The 18,240-nt window shown below is 40.8% G+C and overlaps 1 protein-coding gene across 5 annotated transcripts in view; it reads right to left on the bottom strand.

Annotated features, from left to right (window-relative positions):
- Nucleotides 1–18,240, bottom strand: part of RPS6KA6 (ribosomal protein S6 kinase A6) — a 122,072-nt gene that overhangs the window by 71,341 nt on the left and 32,491 nt on the right. For all 5 annotated transcript variants that reach the window (XR_013992906.1, XM_081041874.1, XM_081041873.1 and 2 more), the window contains 3 exons: nucleotides 6,793–6,874; nucleotides 6,063–6,143; nucleotides 4,183–4,262 (listed from right to left, as the gene is read on the bottom strand). Coding sequence is in view for 4 of the 5 variants with exons in the window: in XM_081041874.1 (XP_080898000.1) it covers nucleotides 4,183–4,262; nucleotides 6,063–6,143; nucleotides 6,793–6,874 (243 nt within the window). In the remaining variant the exon portion in view is untranslated. The remainder of the gene's footprint in view (nucleotides 1–4,182; nucleotides 4,263–6,062; nucleotides 6,144–6,792; nucleotides 6,875–18,240) is intronic.

The following is an 18,240-nucleotide window of genomic DNA, read 5'->3' as shown; positions in this document are numbered from 1 at the left end:
GCTTACCTAAAGTAACAAGAAACATCACTAATCAACAGTTTATCTTCACACTTAAGGAATCTGGAGAAAGAACAGCAAAATAAGCCCAAAGGGAGCACAAGGAAGGAGATAATAAAGATCAGAGTGGAAATAGATTAAATAGAAACCAGGAAAACAATACAAAAGATCAATGAATCCAAGAGTTGGTTCTTAGAAAAGATAAACAAAATTGACAAACCTTTAGCCAGACTCATTAAATAAAAGAGAGAGAGGACCCAAATTAATAAAATCAGAAATGAAAGAGGACAAGTGACAACAGACATAACAGAAATACAAAAAATTTTAAGAAATTACTATGAGCAACTATATGCCAACAAATTTGACAATGTGGAAGAAATGGACAATTTTCTAGAGGCGTACAACCTTCCAAGGCTAACTCAAGAAGAAACAGAAAACCTGAATAGACTGATTACCATCAGGGAAATTGAATCAATAATCAACAATCTCCCAACAACCAAAAGCCCTGAATCAGATGGCTTCACAGGTGAATTTTACAAAACGTTCAAAAAAGAATTATCACCTATTCTCCTCAAGCTCTTCCAAAAAATCCAGAAGGAAGGAAGACTCCCAAACATTTTTACGAAGCCACTATCACCCTGATCCCCAAATCAGGTAGAGTCTCCACAAAAAAAGAAAACTACAGGCCGGAATTGCTAATTAACATAGACACAAAAATCCTCAACAAAATATTAGCGAAGAGAATTCAGCAATACATTCAAAAGATCATACACCATGATCGAGTGAAATTCATCCCTGGTATGCAAGGGTGGTTCAACATCCGCAAATCAATTAATGTGATACACCACATTAACAAAATGAAAATAAAAATCACATGATCATATCAATAGATACAGAAAAGGCATTTGATAAAATCCAGCAGTCTTTTATGATAAAAACCCCTAAGAAAGTGGGAATAGAGGGATCATATCTCAACATAATAAAGGCCATATATGATAAACCCACAGCTAACATCATACTCAATGGGAAAAAGGTAAAACCATTCCCTCTAAGATCATTTGCAACAACATGGATGGATCTAGAGAACATTATGTTAAGTGAAATAAGTCAGAAAGAGAAAGACAAGTGCCATATGATCTCACTTATATGGGGAATCTAAAGAAAAGAATATGTGAATGAACTAATCAGAGACAGTTTTGAGGACACAAAGAAAAAACCGAGAGTTGTTAGATGGGCAGGGCGGCGGGGGGGGGGGTTGGGGATAAGGGGAAAAGTGAAGGGATTAGGAAGCAGCTGGTAACCACAAGATGGCCTCAGGGTTTTCTGAAAATTAATTTGGGAACTTATTCAATAATGTTGTAAAGATTTTCTTGGGTATCCTATGGACATGCGTCCTATTTGGGAGACCACCTCAGAGATAATGTGGATGCCTGATCATGGCATTGTACACCAGAAGCTAAACATTAATGAATGCCAACTATAATTTTATATATATAATGTGATGGCTCGGTGTGAGGTCGGAGGGATAATGGATGGGGGGAGGGGGGTTCACAATGTGAGGGATATAAATGATGAACGTCTAAGTATTACCTTGTCTTGTACACCTGAAACTAATAAAAAATAAAGAAAGAAAGAAAGAAAGAAAGAAAGAAAGAAAGAAACTGTGGTACATTTATACAATAGAGTATTACGCAGCCACAAAGAAGAAAGAAATCTTACCATTTGCAACAACGTGGATGGACCTAGAGAACATTATGTTAAGTGAAATAAGTCAGACAGAGAAACACAAATACCATATGATCTCACTCATATGCGTAATGTAAAGAAATGAATAAGTGAATGAACTAATCAGAAACAGTTTTGGAGACAAAGAGGAAAAATTGAGGGTTGCTAGATGGGCGGCGGGGTGGGGTTAAGGGGGAAGGTGAGAGGATTAGGAAACAGTCGGTAACCACAAGATGGCCACGGGGTTTTGAAAATTAATTTGGGAACGTAATCAATAACGTTGTAAAGATTTTGTAGGGTACACGACGGACACGTGTCCCATTTAGGAGACCACCTCAGGGATGATGTAGATGCCTGATCACTGCACTGTACACCTGAAGCTGAACAATAATGAATGCCAACTATAATTTTACATATATATATATGTACGTATGTATATACTTACAAGAAGCGGAGTATAGCATTAGGAATAGAGACAGTGGAAATGTAATGGTTCTGTGCGATGTCAGAGGGATAGTGGATGGGGGGAAGCGGGTTCACACAGTGTGAGGGATATAAATGATAAACGTCTAAGTATTACTTTGTCTTGTGCACCTGAAACTAATTAAAAAACAACAACATAAAAACCTAACACATAAGAAAACCCAAAACAAAAATCTTTCAGAGCCCAAATTAAAGAATAAACTATGTCTACGTTAGTTTATGGCAAGAATATTGTCATAAAGTTGTATCTGTGGAAAGCCTCATGATGGATGCAAATAAGAAACTTACTAAGTAGGAATTATATGCCAGTCACTGCACATTCTGTTATTATAATCTTCCAAACACTATGAGGTAGGTATTATCTTCACCTTACATAAGGAGAAAGACTCAGTGATGAAGTAACTTGCCCAGAATAACACAGCCACTAAGAAGCACGCCCAGGATTTGCACTCAGGAATACCTGTCCCAATGAACTACCTCTCCCAGAGAAGCCGTTTCTGCTATGTGCAACTTTTCATTTAAGTGTTAGGTTCACTACCATGAATACCTATTCAATAATGATCCTATCATAAATATGTCTGAAAATGAAAATCATCTAAAACCCCAGCACCCTGAAGTAAGCATTGCTAGTCTTTTGCTGTTTGATCTTCAAATCATCCATGTATGCATGTACACGTGTGTGTGTATGTGTGTTAACACACACGCAAACACTCTGTAGTAGCTTCCTTTCCCCCAGTTACTATTATAGCATAAGCGTTCTCCAGTAAAGAGTTTTCAATAGTTGTAAAATATTAATATACTAATTTTCCTAAGTGTTCATTTAGGTTATTTCCAGTTTTTCACTATTTTAAATAATTATACAGTATGCATATATATTTTTAATAGTTACTATGATTATTTCTCCAAAATGGATACTTAAGAAATAAAACAGGAAATAGTAGGTGAAATTGTTGCATATATCAAGAGTTATTTCTATTTTATAGCTGAATAGCATTTCATTGCATGGATGTATCAGTTTGTTTATTCACTCATTCTTTGAAGGACTTTTCAGACATTTCTTTGGAAAATAGTTTAAGAGTGTCTTTAAAATAAGTTAAAATGCACATACTATATAACCCAGTCATTACAATCTAGGCATTTAACCATGACAAATGAAAACATGTCCATATAATCACTGGTGTGTGAATGTTTCTAGCAGCTTTATTAATAATGTCCAAAAACTGTAAAAAACTCAAAACATCCATCAACAACTGAAAGAATAAACAAAATGTGGTATATCTATACTGTGGAATACTGCAAAGCAGTAAAAATGAATGAACTATTGGTACATGTAACAAGGATGAATATCAAAATAATTATGCTGAGTTAAATAAGTCAGACAAAAAAATACATATTATATGGTTCCATTTATATAATGTCCTAGAAAATGCAAACCAAACAGTGCCAGAAAGGAGACTAAGTATGGGTGGGGCAGAAAGGAGGAGGCATTACAAAGGGTTACAAGAAAACTGTTGGGATGTGGGATAAGCTAATTATTTTGTCTATGATGATGATTTCACAGGTATATACAAATGTCAAAATTTATCAAAGTGTGTACTTTAATATGTGTGCTTTATTATATATCAATTATACCTTCATGAAGCTGTTTTAAACATGAATAAATTAAACACTACTTCCAGAGACATTTTGGTAGCTTGTATAGCCCAAGTCCTAGGCTTGCCCCTATTTCCTTTGTCCAGTTATTGAAATTGATCTTGTGCCTAAGGAAATGAGTAGCACACTGAAATGATCTAAATGACAGGCAGACAGAAAATGCCATTAATTGGCACATCCACTAAATACTATGCAATAAGACAAATAGAATAATTACCATTTAAAATTTCTATAGAAAAAAGTAATTAGCAAAAGGACGAAAACGATTTTTCTTAGTTTTGTTTCAAGAAAAATATAGTTAACAATTTACAAACAGATACTCACCTCTTTGGATAATCTTGTGAATACGTCTCCTCCCCTGAGAAAATCCAATATTAAATACAGCTTCCCTTCAGTCTGAAAGGCTAATTAAAAATTAGAATTTAGTAACAGAATAATCTTAAAGGCTTAAAAAGCTTAGTAAACTTTTAAATTGATCTATGTTTAGAATTTTATCACTAAACACTCTGTAGCAATTAAGCATTTATTAACACGGTCCATTACTGGATAATATTATCTCAAAATCACTAAACACTATATAGCAATTAAGCATTTATTAACACAGTCCATTATTGGATAATATTATCTCAAAATTAAATCTGGTGCTGAAATAGCTATAAACCCCCTTCCCAGAACATAATCAACCTTGCATGTGGCTTTATACAGAAACTTCTACCACCCTCATTTTCCTGATTCATTGAGCATCATGTTCTACTGCAACTGCCTGAATTCTGCCACCCCACCTACTGAAAATCTACTACTGTGTTTCCACGAAAATAAGACCTAACCGGACAATCAGCTCTAATGTGTATTTTGGAGCTAAAATTAATGTAAGACCCAGTATATATTATATTACATTATATATTATACATTATACTATATTATATAATACTATATTATACTATATTATACTACACTATACTATACTATACTATACTAATTATATTATACCTGGTCGTATAGTAAAATAAGACCGGGTCTTATATTAGTTTTTGCTCCAAAAGATGCATTAGAGCTGATTGTCCTGCTAGGTCTTATTTTAGGGGAAACACGGTAATTCTTTCAAGCTCAACCAAAGTGCCACCTCCCCTATTAAGCTTTCTCCCCTTTTCATATTTCCCTATAACATCCTTACCTTTCTTCCTCATCAGCATTACTTGCTACTACTTTTAACATCTCATTGTACTTTGTCTCTCTTATGGTACTTACTCCATTTGGTTTGTGTAATTAATTTGTTCACATGTCTGTATTCCATATAGATTATAAATTTCTTGAGATCAAAGACTGTTTCACCCTTTCAAGCTCACTACATCTAATACAGTGTTTTACACACAAATGGTATTTACTGATTAAACTAATGACATCCTGGAGATTCAAGGAAGTCTTCAGATACTACTATTTTCATTCCATTAGGGTAACCAGGGAATGAAAGAATAATGGGTGGGGATTTCTTGAGGATTTTTTATAGAGATAATTGGGTATATATTTTAATGTATTATGTCAGAATTACCTAAGAATAAAATAGCTCCTACTTCTTTAAATTTCAAAAATTGAACGTGACGTAGTAGACTGTATCAGCGATTTAATGATGTATATATCTTTGAATTCCAAAGGGAAGCTGAACTCTACCATATCATGCATACCTTAAATTAGCAATGGAACTATGATTCAGACTTAGAACTGTCTGACTGCAAATTCATGTTGTTTCCAAAATACCTACGGCTTCTCACTAGTATTCCTCTACCCCCCAAATTTAAGAAAGAATAACTCAAATAGACTAATAAAACTACATGGTCCTCTTACACAGAACAAGGAAATAAGATAAATATGTTCATTATGAACATGTAAGAGGAGCACATCCAAACACCAGAATATTTTGAATAAATTATCACAGCAGTTTATAGTCTATGATCACTGGAGGCAGAGTATAGAAATACTACCAGACAAGTAATCAGAAGACATGATCTTGTTACCTTAGACAAGTTAATCAAAAAATACAGGAAATACAACTAAAAGCTGGAAATTGATTCTTATTTCAGATAAATACATGTCGTATAGTTGAATATATTAAATCAATTTGAAGTATTTATTTCCTGTTATATTACTGTCTGAAAAAAGAAATCTTAATACTCTAATTCCATAAATTTAAAAAAGAGATTACATACCATAGTGCAACTTGACAATAAATGGATGATTTACTTCCACCAGTATATCCCTCTCCATTTTTGTCCGAATTCTGTCTCGAACTGAAAATTATAGAAGGTTAAAATATTTTACTATTATATATAATTTCAATAGACATCCCATCAAAAATTCATCAAAAACATAAAATATAACTTTATAACTGCTTACATTTGCAGTCTCTCTATATATATTCCTAAACAATAATTGCCATATTCTTAAAGCCAGCAAATTCAGTTTAGATCTAGACATGGCTTAAAGTGACATAAGCAGGTATGTGGCTAACATGCATTTATTATGTATTAGTCTCTACTGTTCAAATGAGTTTACTGATTAAAACTAAGCACAGTATTATTATCACAGCCTAAAAAATGGTGTCTGTAATAATATGTAGGCAGTTGTACATTCTAAATATGTAATACCAATGTAGATGGAACAGCAACAAAAGAAAATATAGCTTAATAAAATAAGTTCACTTTAATCAAATGAAATGTATCGCTTTTTATACCATTAAATTTTTAACAGGGTACACACTCACTAAATTAAGGTATATATAAATATCAAACCTAGAAATATCACTTATGAGCTAGAAAATGGTAACAACTACTAATTTTAAAATTAAATCTGCTTATCTCATACAAGCAATGCACAGCATATATTTCTTAAAACAAATTTTACCAAATTCTATTTTAATAAAGCTTTCTAATTTTCTACCTTTTAAAGAAGCTTTTTTTAACACCTTCATTGCATATAGCTGCCCAGCATCAGGACCAGTCTTCTTTCTAACAAGGAAAACCTAATACGGGAATTAGAAAAAAAAAAAAAGTAAAATTCACATTTCAAGGTATTTTTGCTATACACATACATATCCTTGCGTTTTCTTTAATTTCATAAAGATATGCCTTTCTCTATAAATTATACTCTTAGTTAATATTTTCTCATTTTCATTCATTTAGTAAATCACAATCTCATATGTACTACTGCAGAAATTTTTAAAAATAGATGACATGGTGATGGACTTTGAGAAGTTTGTGATATAAAAGATAAATAACATAACAAAAAGCAATTTGAGCTAAGGAAGCTCCTTTTAAGACCCAAGATTCTTTTTGTTACCTTAATAAACAGCAAACAAATGTGATGACCATTAATTTGGTACCTCCATTCCTACTTCCCTATTGATCCATTTTAGAAGTTAACAGGCATTTTAATCTATTAAGAATTAGATGTAATTCTTATCTGTCTGACAGGTAAAAGAATCATGATAGCAAATTATCTCAATGAAAGTTAAACTCTTTAAAGTTACCAAGCAAGCTTAACTAATAATGTCTCTTATTTTTAAACTAAGATTATGACTCATTAAAAACTATTTTTTAAAAGCCTCAGTCATGAAGATAAATATGAATAGATTGCAGTTTTACAAGAGCTATTTATTAGTAAAGGGCTGTTTCATTTTAAAACAAATAATTAGTAAATCTTGTTCATTGTCTCAACCTGCCATCCCCAACTCTAACAAATTCTATTCAAGTGTTGCTGAAATTAAAGATGTGATCAAATAACTAACTTGTTCACATACAACTGCAGATGGGTGAGCTGTTGGGTAATTTTTTGCTTTGCCTCTTTCCTAAGGTATTGCTCAAGACACTTTATTCCAGATCTTTTATGTGCAATTATATATCAGGCAACTCAAGGCAGAGGGAAGATGTTTACTTTATGGAATCTGCTTTCTTCTATCCTGAAAGCAAGGCTTTATTTCAGACCTAATCACTAAGACCATTTCAGGTTTAGCATTTTCACGCTCATCTAGGGTACTGCTTCTCACACTTTTTGTGTAAATAAACCAGTATTTTTTCCCCTTTCCTCCAATCCACTGTAGACCATACGCTTATAAAATATAATTAAAATGAATTATTTAGAAAAATAAAATTTAAGTGTGATACAAAATACAATCCCTTTTTAAATTAATAGATTCCACGCATAAAATTGCTGTTAAATTTCTGTAAATGTTTCTAATTGCTTACTGTCAGTTTTGAACATGTCTCATGTGAACTAGTACCAAACAGTTCATACCACACATGGACTAATCAAGAGAATCCACATACTAACAAATGGTTGTTTTTTTGCAACATAAAACTCTTTGGAGAAAAAAAAGAGCTTAGGGGTTGAACCAAATCATAAACTTTTTGCATGTCACCATAAATATTCCTGTATTGAAAGAGCTAACAAATTAAAACTGTTATCCTCTGTTACTTTCTTAAGATTTAGTCTGAACTCCAACAAGATTTCAAAAAACAGCACAGAACCCTGAACAAGTGAACAAGTGTTCATCTTGCCACATAAGATTACAGTGGCTTCATTCCATGCACTTATTTTTACTTGATATAAACTTGGAAACGATATTCTTAAAAGTCCATAATTTTTCACTGATGAAAATGGTAATCATTTGAACAAAGAGTGCCAAATTCAACATACATATAGTCTACCCTCAGTGTCCTTCATAAAATAGAAGCATTATAAAATAAAATTTCTTATAAATGACCAGTGTTAAATAGGGCCTTTTAATCACAGAAGATTATCATTCAACCTGGGTTAGACAAAGTATGCACACATATTAGATTATCATGGTGCTCTAAATGTCATATAACACCTATTGAATAAGCTCAAGAAGCTATGAGCCCAGATGCGTATTTTATCTTGTTTTTTTCAAGTCTTTAGTTGTTGGCAAACATGTGGACTTGTACATTATTTGTGTAGCTGATTTAAGAGTCAGTGTATCAAAGTTTTAAACAGTAGATTAAGTGAATTGCCAACACACACACACACACACACACACACACACACACACAGCTTCAAAACAAAGCAAATAGCATTAACCCTAATAACCAGACTCAATTTTCACTCAATTTTACTGATGACAGCAAATAAATGAAGATAACTAGTTTCCTTTTCCCTAATCAATATCATGTGACCAAGAGGATAACAAAGGAGTCCAGTTATTTTGTGAGCATGACTCCACAAGTACAACTATCTTTTTTATCAGTCTCTTCCAGGAAAGTAATTCTCAATCTTTTGGTCTCAGGAATCCTTTTATAATGTTAAAAATTATTGAAGACTCCAAAGTGCTTTTGTTTTTGTGGGTTATATCTATTGACATTTACCATATTAGACATTAAAACAGAAAAATGTAACTATTAATACATTAAAAATAAACCTGTTACATGTGAGCATAAACATTTTCATAAGGGTAACTATATTTTCCAAAACAAAAAATGAAGAAAGTGACATTGATTTACCTTTTTGCAAATTTCTAATATCTGACTTAACAGAAGACAGCTGGGTTATCTTATCTGCTTCTGCAATTCAATCTGTTGCAATTAAGTTGTTTTGATTCAAGTATAGGAAGAAAAATCAGACCTCACACAGGTATGTATTTGGAAAAAGGATGAGTGGTTTGTTAGCCTTTCCATATAATTGTGGTTATTTTTCTTTGAGTAGTAGTTTCTTAAAGTAGTAGTTTCTTAAAGATTAGTTGCATGAAGAATCTGAAACTGTCCATATTCTGTTATGTAATAAACCACTGATCTACCTTACACTTTGAATGAATTTTATACTCATGTCTGGTCTGAAAACACCATGGGTTGGTCATCTCAAAAATACTGGTTCACTGAGTTATGCAGATTTTTCAAATGTTGACAGTAGGAATCTCATCAGAAAAAAAATCTTTTGAGAATTAAGAAGATAACAAGCTCATAGTGGCACATCAAATTTTTCCACCTTAATTTTTTGCTTCAATGCTCAACTTTTTTCATTGACAAAAATAGTTGTTTTCCATGAAATAACAGGCTCACTCCATTCATTTTTTAAGAAATCATCTACCAAATACCTAATTTTAGGTAACCATAGTTTGTCAGTCATTCTTTCAAGTTAAAATGGTGTTCCACAAAAAAAGTGGCTAGTTCAGCTCACTATTCAAAAAGAAAAAAAAATCACATAAGTGCTGCCTTGAGACAACCATCATAATTGACATGCAGCTAAAGTGCTGTGTGTGTCCTCATTTTATCACACAACATGAAAAAGAAGTGTACTCAAGGGTTGAAATTTGATAAATTTTATCACTGTTAACACCTCACCAAGAGCATTCTTTAAGTTAAAGTTGCATTTTTTAAAAAACTGCACCTGTGATAGTGAAGAATACAATGACTACTGATAGTTTGGAGTCACTGCCTCAATTGTGCCAAGGTGCCAGAAATTTTACAAAAGAACAAGACAAACAAATGAGAAACAAATATTATCTTAGTATTATCATCAAATAGTTCTGACCTTGAGGATACCCTGAAAGCATCTTGTGGATGCCCTGGGTGTAAGACAGACCATACTTTGAGAACCACTGTTCTACAACATAGACCTTAGCAGGGTTTAAAACAATGGAGTATAGAAGGCAAAAAGGGGGAGTCAAGGGAGATAAAAGAGGATGATAATCCAGGCTTTCCAGAAGACACTCGCATAAATCAGCCACTTTTCCCCTAGCTCTTTTAACACTCACTAGTATTCCAATATGGCATCTAATAGAACCCATCTTTCACAGTCTAAAGAAGTAACTTTATTTGCTCATCACCTGATTGGTTCTTTTCAGGTCTTATGGTGAACTTTCCTTGCATAAGAAAACATCTCACTTAGCTCTCTTTTCCATGATCAACTATGAAAGAAGTTTCATGGCTTCAAATTGTTGTATCTAAAAACGTATCTTTATGAGAGTCATTTCTTTTCAGTCACCCTAATCCAATTCTTAGAAATTGTCTATAACAGAAATGAGAGAGTTATTCCAATACACTCTGCACTTGGTGACATATATTCCATTAAGAAGTACCCAGTAAGTGTTTGTTGAAGGTAACTGAAAGATCACGCAGCTTTAATGTTGACTGAAGACAAAGGACCAACTGCAAGTAATTAAGATGTAAACATGTGGTTTTTTAAAACTAGCTCCTGATAGGGGTGGCCAGTTAGCTCAGTTGATTAGAGCATGGTGTGCTAATAACACCAACATTGTCTGCTGAATCCCTGCATGGGCCACTGGGAGCTGCGCCCTCCTTAAAAAACAAAAACAACAACAAAAAAAACTAGCTCTTGATAGTTAATCTAGGGTTTAATATTTTCTTTTTATAATTTTTTTTTATTTATTAAATTTGTTGGGGTTGTTGCGGAAGAATGACGAGGACCAAGAGACTCAAGAGGCATGCAGAGATCAGGGAGAACACAGCTTTATTACCCGGCGGGCTCAGCGGGATTATTCCCAGAGACTGAGCACTTACTGGGGTCAGGCACTTTGTTTTATAGGATTAGGCCGCCAGGTTGGGGGGGAAATCTGGTCGGGGTGCCAGGGAGGTCCGTCCCTAGCAGCTGTGATACATCAACATTGTTTGACAGGGAGGTCTCTAACCATAGTGCCTGCGGGAGACAGCTCCCCGATAAGGAGATGGAGCTCTTAGCCATAAGGGGATGGAGCTCCTAGCCGGGGGTCTGCAGGAGACAGCTGCAATAAGGGGGGACGGAGCTCTTAGCAGGGGCCTGCAGGAAAAAAACCATCCCAACATATTCCCCCCTGTTGATGATCGAAAGGGGAACCCTGAAGATCATCATCTAAACTGAGAGGGCAACAGCCCCACAGGGCAAGGACTAGGGGCGGTGGTCAGACAGGAGACGGCACAGCAGTTCTGTATACGATCCCCGGAGCTCACGGACCCCGGTCTCCACGATCCCAGACTGGCCCATGTAGCAGCAACATTCTTCTTGGAGGAAGAGACAGGTCCCGCACTTTTCGGCCGTGAGCAGGTCCAGGGCTCCCCGGATCAGGAGGGCGTACTGCCACCAGTCTGGAGAGTTGGGTCTGGAGTGACGTGAGTCTGCTACCCGCTCCATGTCATCACTGATTTCTTGAGAAAGTTTATAGTAAAAGTTGATGGAAGTCCCAAGGCCGGAGTCACAAGCGGCGACCCCTGTAAAGATGCCAGCACCTATGAGGAAAGGGACGAAAGCCACCCGATGGGTGCGAAGGGAAGGAAAGATCAGGGACTGGAATTCAGAGTCAGCAAAAAACGGCGGCAGGAGAAATAAGGACGCAGCCACCTCCACCGTGATGTGCATCCTGACACCTGTATGGGTAGCCTCCGCCACATAAGAGAAATATGCCGGGAGGTGTGCAGAAGGGCAAAGGTGCAGAAAAGCTCTGGCAGCTGGTGTCCGGAGCCTGGGCGAGGCCAGGGGGCAGGTAACAGTCCAAGTTCCAGGCAGGAGCAAGGGGACGCCAACCAGGCCAAAGACAATGGAGGCGTTGAGCTGCCAGGCAAGGTCCTGTGCATCCAGGAGTGTGGCCCTGTGGAGGGAAGTCAGGCCAAGGCCATGGCAGTGAGGCTGGGGCAGTGCAGCCTGAGCCATCTCAGCAATCTGGGCCGCCGCAATGTCGTGGAGGGCAGTGCCCTGGACTCCACCGCCATCAGAGGACCTGGCTTGGGCTAAATAGGTCCAGCAGACAGACCCTCGGGAGAAGAGATTGCAGAGGGACTGGGAGGTATGAGGCTCTTGTTCTGGACCCCCGGAAGTAGGGACACTTCGAGGAGAGACTTAAGGGGGAAAGGCAAGGAGACTCAAGAGCCAGAGGGCGGCAGGCAGGCGAGTACGAGCAGAGGAGAAAACCATAACAGAAATCCGAACAGGAGGAGACCCCTCTGGGTGGGGGTCCAATCAGGAGGGGTCGCAGAGATGAGCAAAAGAGAGGCCAGAAGGGTCAGCAGGCAGAGGGTGACAATGGTTGGGGGGGGTACAAATGAGAACTGTTACTCAGGCGGTCTTCTTAAGCGTGGTCTTCAGTGGCTCGTCGGGCACTGGATCAGAAGTCCAGGCAGGCTGGTCCGACTCTGCTCACTTGACGCAGGAGTGGTGAATCCACGGTGTGTTTCTGGAGACCTTAAGAGCAGTGGGGGGTGACAAGGATTACTGTGTGTGGGCCCGTCTATATTGGGCTAAGGGGCTCACAGCTCTAATCTTTGACCCAGACCCTGTCACCTGGAAGGTGGGGATGGACGGGGGCCCTAACGAGTCAGGAGTTCTTTCTAGTAGATATAAGTGCAGGCTCAGAAGGATCTTTCCTAGGGCAATAAGCTGACCTGGGAGTCACCTACTACTCAGAGGCTACCTGGGATGGATGATAGCAACGGGGGAGGCCGGCCATAGAGAATTTTAAACAGGGAAAAAACATCCTTTCGAGTAGTACACCGGGAGTGGAGGACGGCTAAGGGGAGTAGATCCGTCCATCCTAGGGAGGTTTCTTGGAATAGCTTAGACAATGTTTCTTTGAGGGTACGTGTGGGGACAGAGCCCCAGAAAGCAGTTTCCAGGCTCTCAGCCTCATGTGGAGAGGTGCTGGCTCGGATAGTGGATGGCCGTCAGCTGTGGCTGGTTGGCCATCAGCTGTAGCCATTAAGCCATTGGCCACTGATATAACTGCCGTGGTTAGGGAGCCGGGGAGAGTGAAGGAGGAGAGTGAAAGAGAGTGAAGGAGAGTCGAGGAGAGTTGGTCGGTTGGCAGCAAAGCGGACAGCAGGTCGCACGTCGTGTAAACCCAGCCTCCAGTGAGACCATAGTGGTATGACTCCCCTACCTATGGCTCCGTGGGTGTTCCTTTTTGGCCTCACCATGTCCTGCGTTCTTATGTGGGGAGCGGGAGCAGAGACCCCGCAGGCCACCCCGCTCGACAGTACACTTCATGTACTCTACTTTCTCTAAACTCTGAGGCCGGTAAGCCGTGTGAAGCTTCCAGGAAACATTGAGGGCCGAGGCCAGAGTCCGTAGTACATCTGAGATAAGGCTGGTCCGTTGTCCTGTGAATGGTGTGGGCTATACCGTGGGATGATTTCGCGGAGAGGAACTTTGGTGACTTCTCTGGCTTTTTAGTTCGTGTGGGAAAGGCTTTTACCCAGCCTGAGAAGGTACAGACTAAGACAAGAAGGTATTCTGTCCCTCGGTGAGGGGTTATGAAATGATTATGGCTGGAGTCCTTGAAATTCTAGCTCTCGTTGCCTAAGGTCGTATGTTGTATAAGCAGCTAGGAAGAGTTTGGGTGGAAAATTGTTGTCAGTGTAGCTGCAGTCAGGGTGAGACCCTGGGAACAAGATTACCCCTGGATTGTCTCATAAAACAGCAGAACTGTGGCTGGTGGCATCTAGTACTGATATCGGCACTTCGATTTTTCTAGTGTCTTCCTCTTCTTCTTTCTTAAACTCAGCAAAATTACAGGTCAACTTTTCTTTTCTTTCCTGCTGATGGAAGTAGGTGAGTCTCCCTTTTACAGATGGGTCTCCATCTGTTAGTAAGGTAGCATTAGAGACAATGCGATCTTTGTTTGGGAGCTTGAGAAGGGGTCATACGTGCATCGCACTTTCATAAGAAATGAGAACGAAATAAGCAATAAATCTGTAGCTGCTGTTTAGACAAACCAAGTAACAAAAAAGCGTGTTCAGATACTGTTAGACAGAAGCCAATGAGCACAGGGGCACCAAACCTCGTCAAAAGACAGGAGAATTATAAGGTCAGCCTTTTTCCAAGCAGCTCCCAGTAAATTTCTCAGGTGTGTATTCAGAGACGCTGAGTACATCGTTTCCCTGCTTCTCAGTTTTGTGACAGCAGTTTTCCTCTGGTATTATATACTATGGCCTTTAAATAGTCCCCATCTTAAGAACCCAGACACATTTTACATATATCGCTTATTATGTTGCACTTGGAATACCAAAACTGTCGTGGAGTTTGTAGGCAGAAAACACCTCATACAAAAATTAAAAGTTAATTTGTACGCAATTTAAAATGTGGTCTTCAAGTTTTCCCTTCTCTGGAGTGAAAAGAGCCCCTTTCCTTGAAATTGAACCCAGGCCACCCATGTGGCAGGAGAGAATTCTACCACTAGACCACCAGGGAAGCACCAAGTGTTTCTCCTACAAATGTACCTCTTCTTTCCCGCCTCCTCAACGAGTTGGTGTAAAATCACGTTCATTTTTGTTTGGACCACCTGTTCTGCACCAATCCACAAAATCTGGAGAACAGCGAGGTGTGGCAAAGTCAAAGAAGGAGAAATCTGGAGGCACATAGCTAGGTGGAACCTCTTTTTGATGGTCTTCCCTTCAGACGTGAGGAGGCTATGTTTTTTTACAGATGGCCCCATGTATGTGCATGGTGGCAAAAGCGTACTTGGAGTCTGTGTAAATATTGGCCCTTTTGTCTCTTGAAAGCTGCAGTAGCCTATGAGAGACCCAATGCAGTTTTGTCTTTTTATGGATAAACAGGCAGAAAGTTTTTTGTTTTTGTTTTTTCCTATCGGGTAAGCCTAAAGCCGGGGCTCTTCCGAGCAAGTCTCTGAGTTTTACGAAGCCTTTTTGTGTGTGTGTGTCTCTCCCAATTTTCTTTTCTCTCTCGCATTCCCCAAACAAAATTGACTTCACTGTAGTTTGGAAATTGGGTAAGGCCCAGGCTGTGCTCGCGGAGTGCGGGGGCAGCCACTGGGGGTGCTCCCGGGTCCCCAAGTCGAGCTGGGGACGGTCCTGCCAGTGGCTGCAGTTGGGCCGCGGTTTCGCCTAGGTTCGGTTTCGCCTAGGTTCGGTTTCCCCTAGGTTCGCAGCGTGGGAGCGCACAAGGCGCGGCAGCAGGGGGGCGAGGGAGCCCACGAGCAGGGAGCAGGGACCCCAGAGCTCCTGGGGGAGCAGCGTCCCCGGTCGCTGCTTTAAGGCTCTCGGGTTTTACTTTCGCCCCGGGGCCCGCTGAGCTTCCACCGCAGAAACGCTCTCCGTGTTGAAGAGGCAAAAGAAAGGGATATTGCCCCGGGCGCACTCCCTGGGAGCCTTGTGCTCCCAGCTAGCAACTCCTGTGCCTGCCTCTCGGGGAGGGGAGCTCAGGCGCCTTCTTCCTGGTGCCCTTCTTCCTGGTGCCGTGGACCCGGGCTGGAAGCTCCAGGGCCAGAAGCTCCAGGACCCGGGAGGGGGCGGGGTGCCAGGTGCTGACCACCGTTGGCTCTTGGCCCTTTCCCCGGAGAGGCTGTTGCCTGGAAGCTCGAAAGGGGCTGTCTCCCCTGAGGGTCCCCCTACGAGCTGCGTGTCCTCTCCCCGCCAGACTCCCTGAGGCGAGGGCTAGAGTGCAGTGCCACCCCGTGCACAGGTCCAATGTTGCTGAAATCGCTGCTTCCCAGGGCTGGGGTAGGGAGAGGGAGCCGAGAGGAGCTTCTCTCCTCCGCTGCGTTGGCTGTTCTGCTGGAGGCGGCTGGGTTTGCACAGCGGGAGGGAGCCACCGAGGCCACTGCTTCCAGGACGCATGAGAGCAGAGAAGAGAGCACGCACGAAGGTTCCTGCCGCCCCCAGGCCTGGCCAGCACCCTGGCCGCACTGGCTGGCGGGGCTCACGTTAGCTGCAGGGCGCTCACGCGGAGCCTGGGCCCCAGTCGCATCCCTTCGCGCTGGCACTCCCCCAGAATGTGGGGTTGTGATTGTTACTCTACATTCCAGAGGCACGTCTCTGTGCTCCTGCTCACGCTGCGGCTCACGCCGTCCCCAAACAGAGTGGATCGCGGCTCCCCAAAATGTTTTTCTGGCACTCAGACGTCTGTCCTCAAACATTCAGTGGAGTTTTCTTGTGTCCTCTTGGTGAATGGGCTTTGTCGGAAGGGCGTTAGGAGTTTGTGTTTTTTTTTTTTTTTCTGCAGCCTGGGTTACGAGAATCCTGCACTGTCCCTTTTTACTAGAGCAGAACCATACCCAAAGTGGGTTATTCTAATTCACAGAGGGTTCTTAATTTTTCCTGGGGTCATGCGGACTCTATAATCTCCGCCCAAAACCCTTTCTAAAATTCTTTAACATGCAGTCTAGGACTGCAGGCTTACTTTGCTTCCCTCCCATAGTGTAGGATGTCGCAGACGGTGGGGAGGGGGCTTTACTCAGGTGCTGCCCTGCTGGGGTCCCTCGCGGGAACTTAAGAGCATTTTGGGTACAGTGTATAGAACAATTTCACAGACCAGGCTACTCTGTGGAGTGAATCACCGTAATGCCAAATGACGCTCTTCAAGAATCAGGGCGAAGAATATTCAGGTTTCCATAGCCACAGGAATGGAATCAAACAATCAGACACATAATCAGTCACTCACACATCGGGTTGACACCCTCCCATGGGTGTCCTTGACTGGGTAGGTTATAAGAACCTACTGGGAGGTGATCAAGCTCCCCTTGTCATATGGGACAGGACTGGCTCGGACAATGGCCTCGAGGCTTACCTGGTCTGATGAGAGGATCCCACTGGTTGTCCCGGGTCCTTCTCAACGGGTCCAGCTGGGGAGGCGCAGGACACAGCTGCCCGGAAAAGCCCGGTCCGGGCTCCGCCAAAATCGGCAGGGCACGCCTACACCCTTCTCGGGCCTCCCGTGGCTCCGCGGCCCGCCTCTTGCTCCACACCGGTGGCGCAAGAGGCCATCGCGGTTGAGTTTCCCAGCCAACGCACCAAATGTGGCGGAAGAATGACAAGGACCGAGAGACTCAAACGGCACGCAGAGATCAGGGAGAACACAGCTTTATTACCCCGGCAGTCTCAGCGGGATTATTCCCGAAGACTGAGCACTTACCGGGGTCAAGCACTTTGTTTTATAGGATTAGGCCTACGGGTTGGGGGAGAAATCTCGCTGGCGTGCCAGGGAGGTTCGTCCCTAGCAGCTGTGATACCTCAACATTGTTTGACAGGGAGGTCTCTAACCATAGTGCCCGCCGGAGACAGCTCCAATAAGGGGATGGAGCTTCTAGCCGGGTTTCTGCAGGAGACAGCTCCAATAAGGGAGGATGGAGCTCTTAGCAGGGGCCTGCAGGAATAAGCCATCCCAACAGGGTGACATTGGGTAGTAAAATTATACAGGTTTCAAGTATACATTTCTATAATACATTCTATATGCAGCTATATATTACATTGTGTTCACCACCCAGACTCAGTTCTTCTTCCATCACCATATATTTGATCCCCTTTTCTCTCTTCTACCACCCTGTTTTCCCCCTTACCTTCTGGTAATCACTAAACTATTGTTTGTGTCTGAGTTTTTGTTTGTCTTGTTCATTTGTTGCTGTCAGTTTTATATCTCACATATGAGTGATATCAT

Source organism: Rhinolophus hipposideros (genome assembly GCF_964194185.1).
Source record: "Rhinolophus hipposideros genome assembly, chromosome: X".
Taxonomy (NCBI): Eukaryota; Metazoa; Chordata; class Mammalia; order Chiroptera; family Rhinolophidae; genus Rhinolophus; species Rhinolophus hipposideros.
Note: the sequence above shows the minus strand (reverse complement) of the source record. Positions and strands in the feature narration are given on the sequence as shown.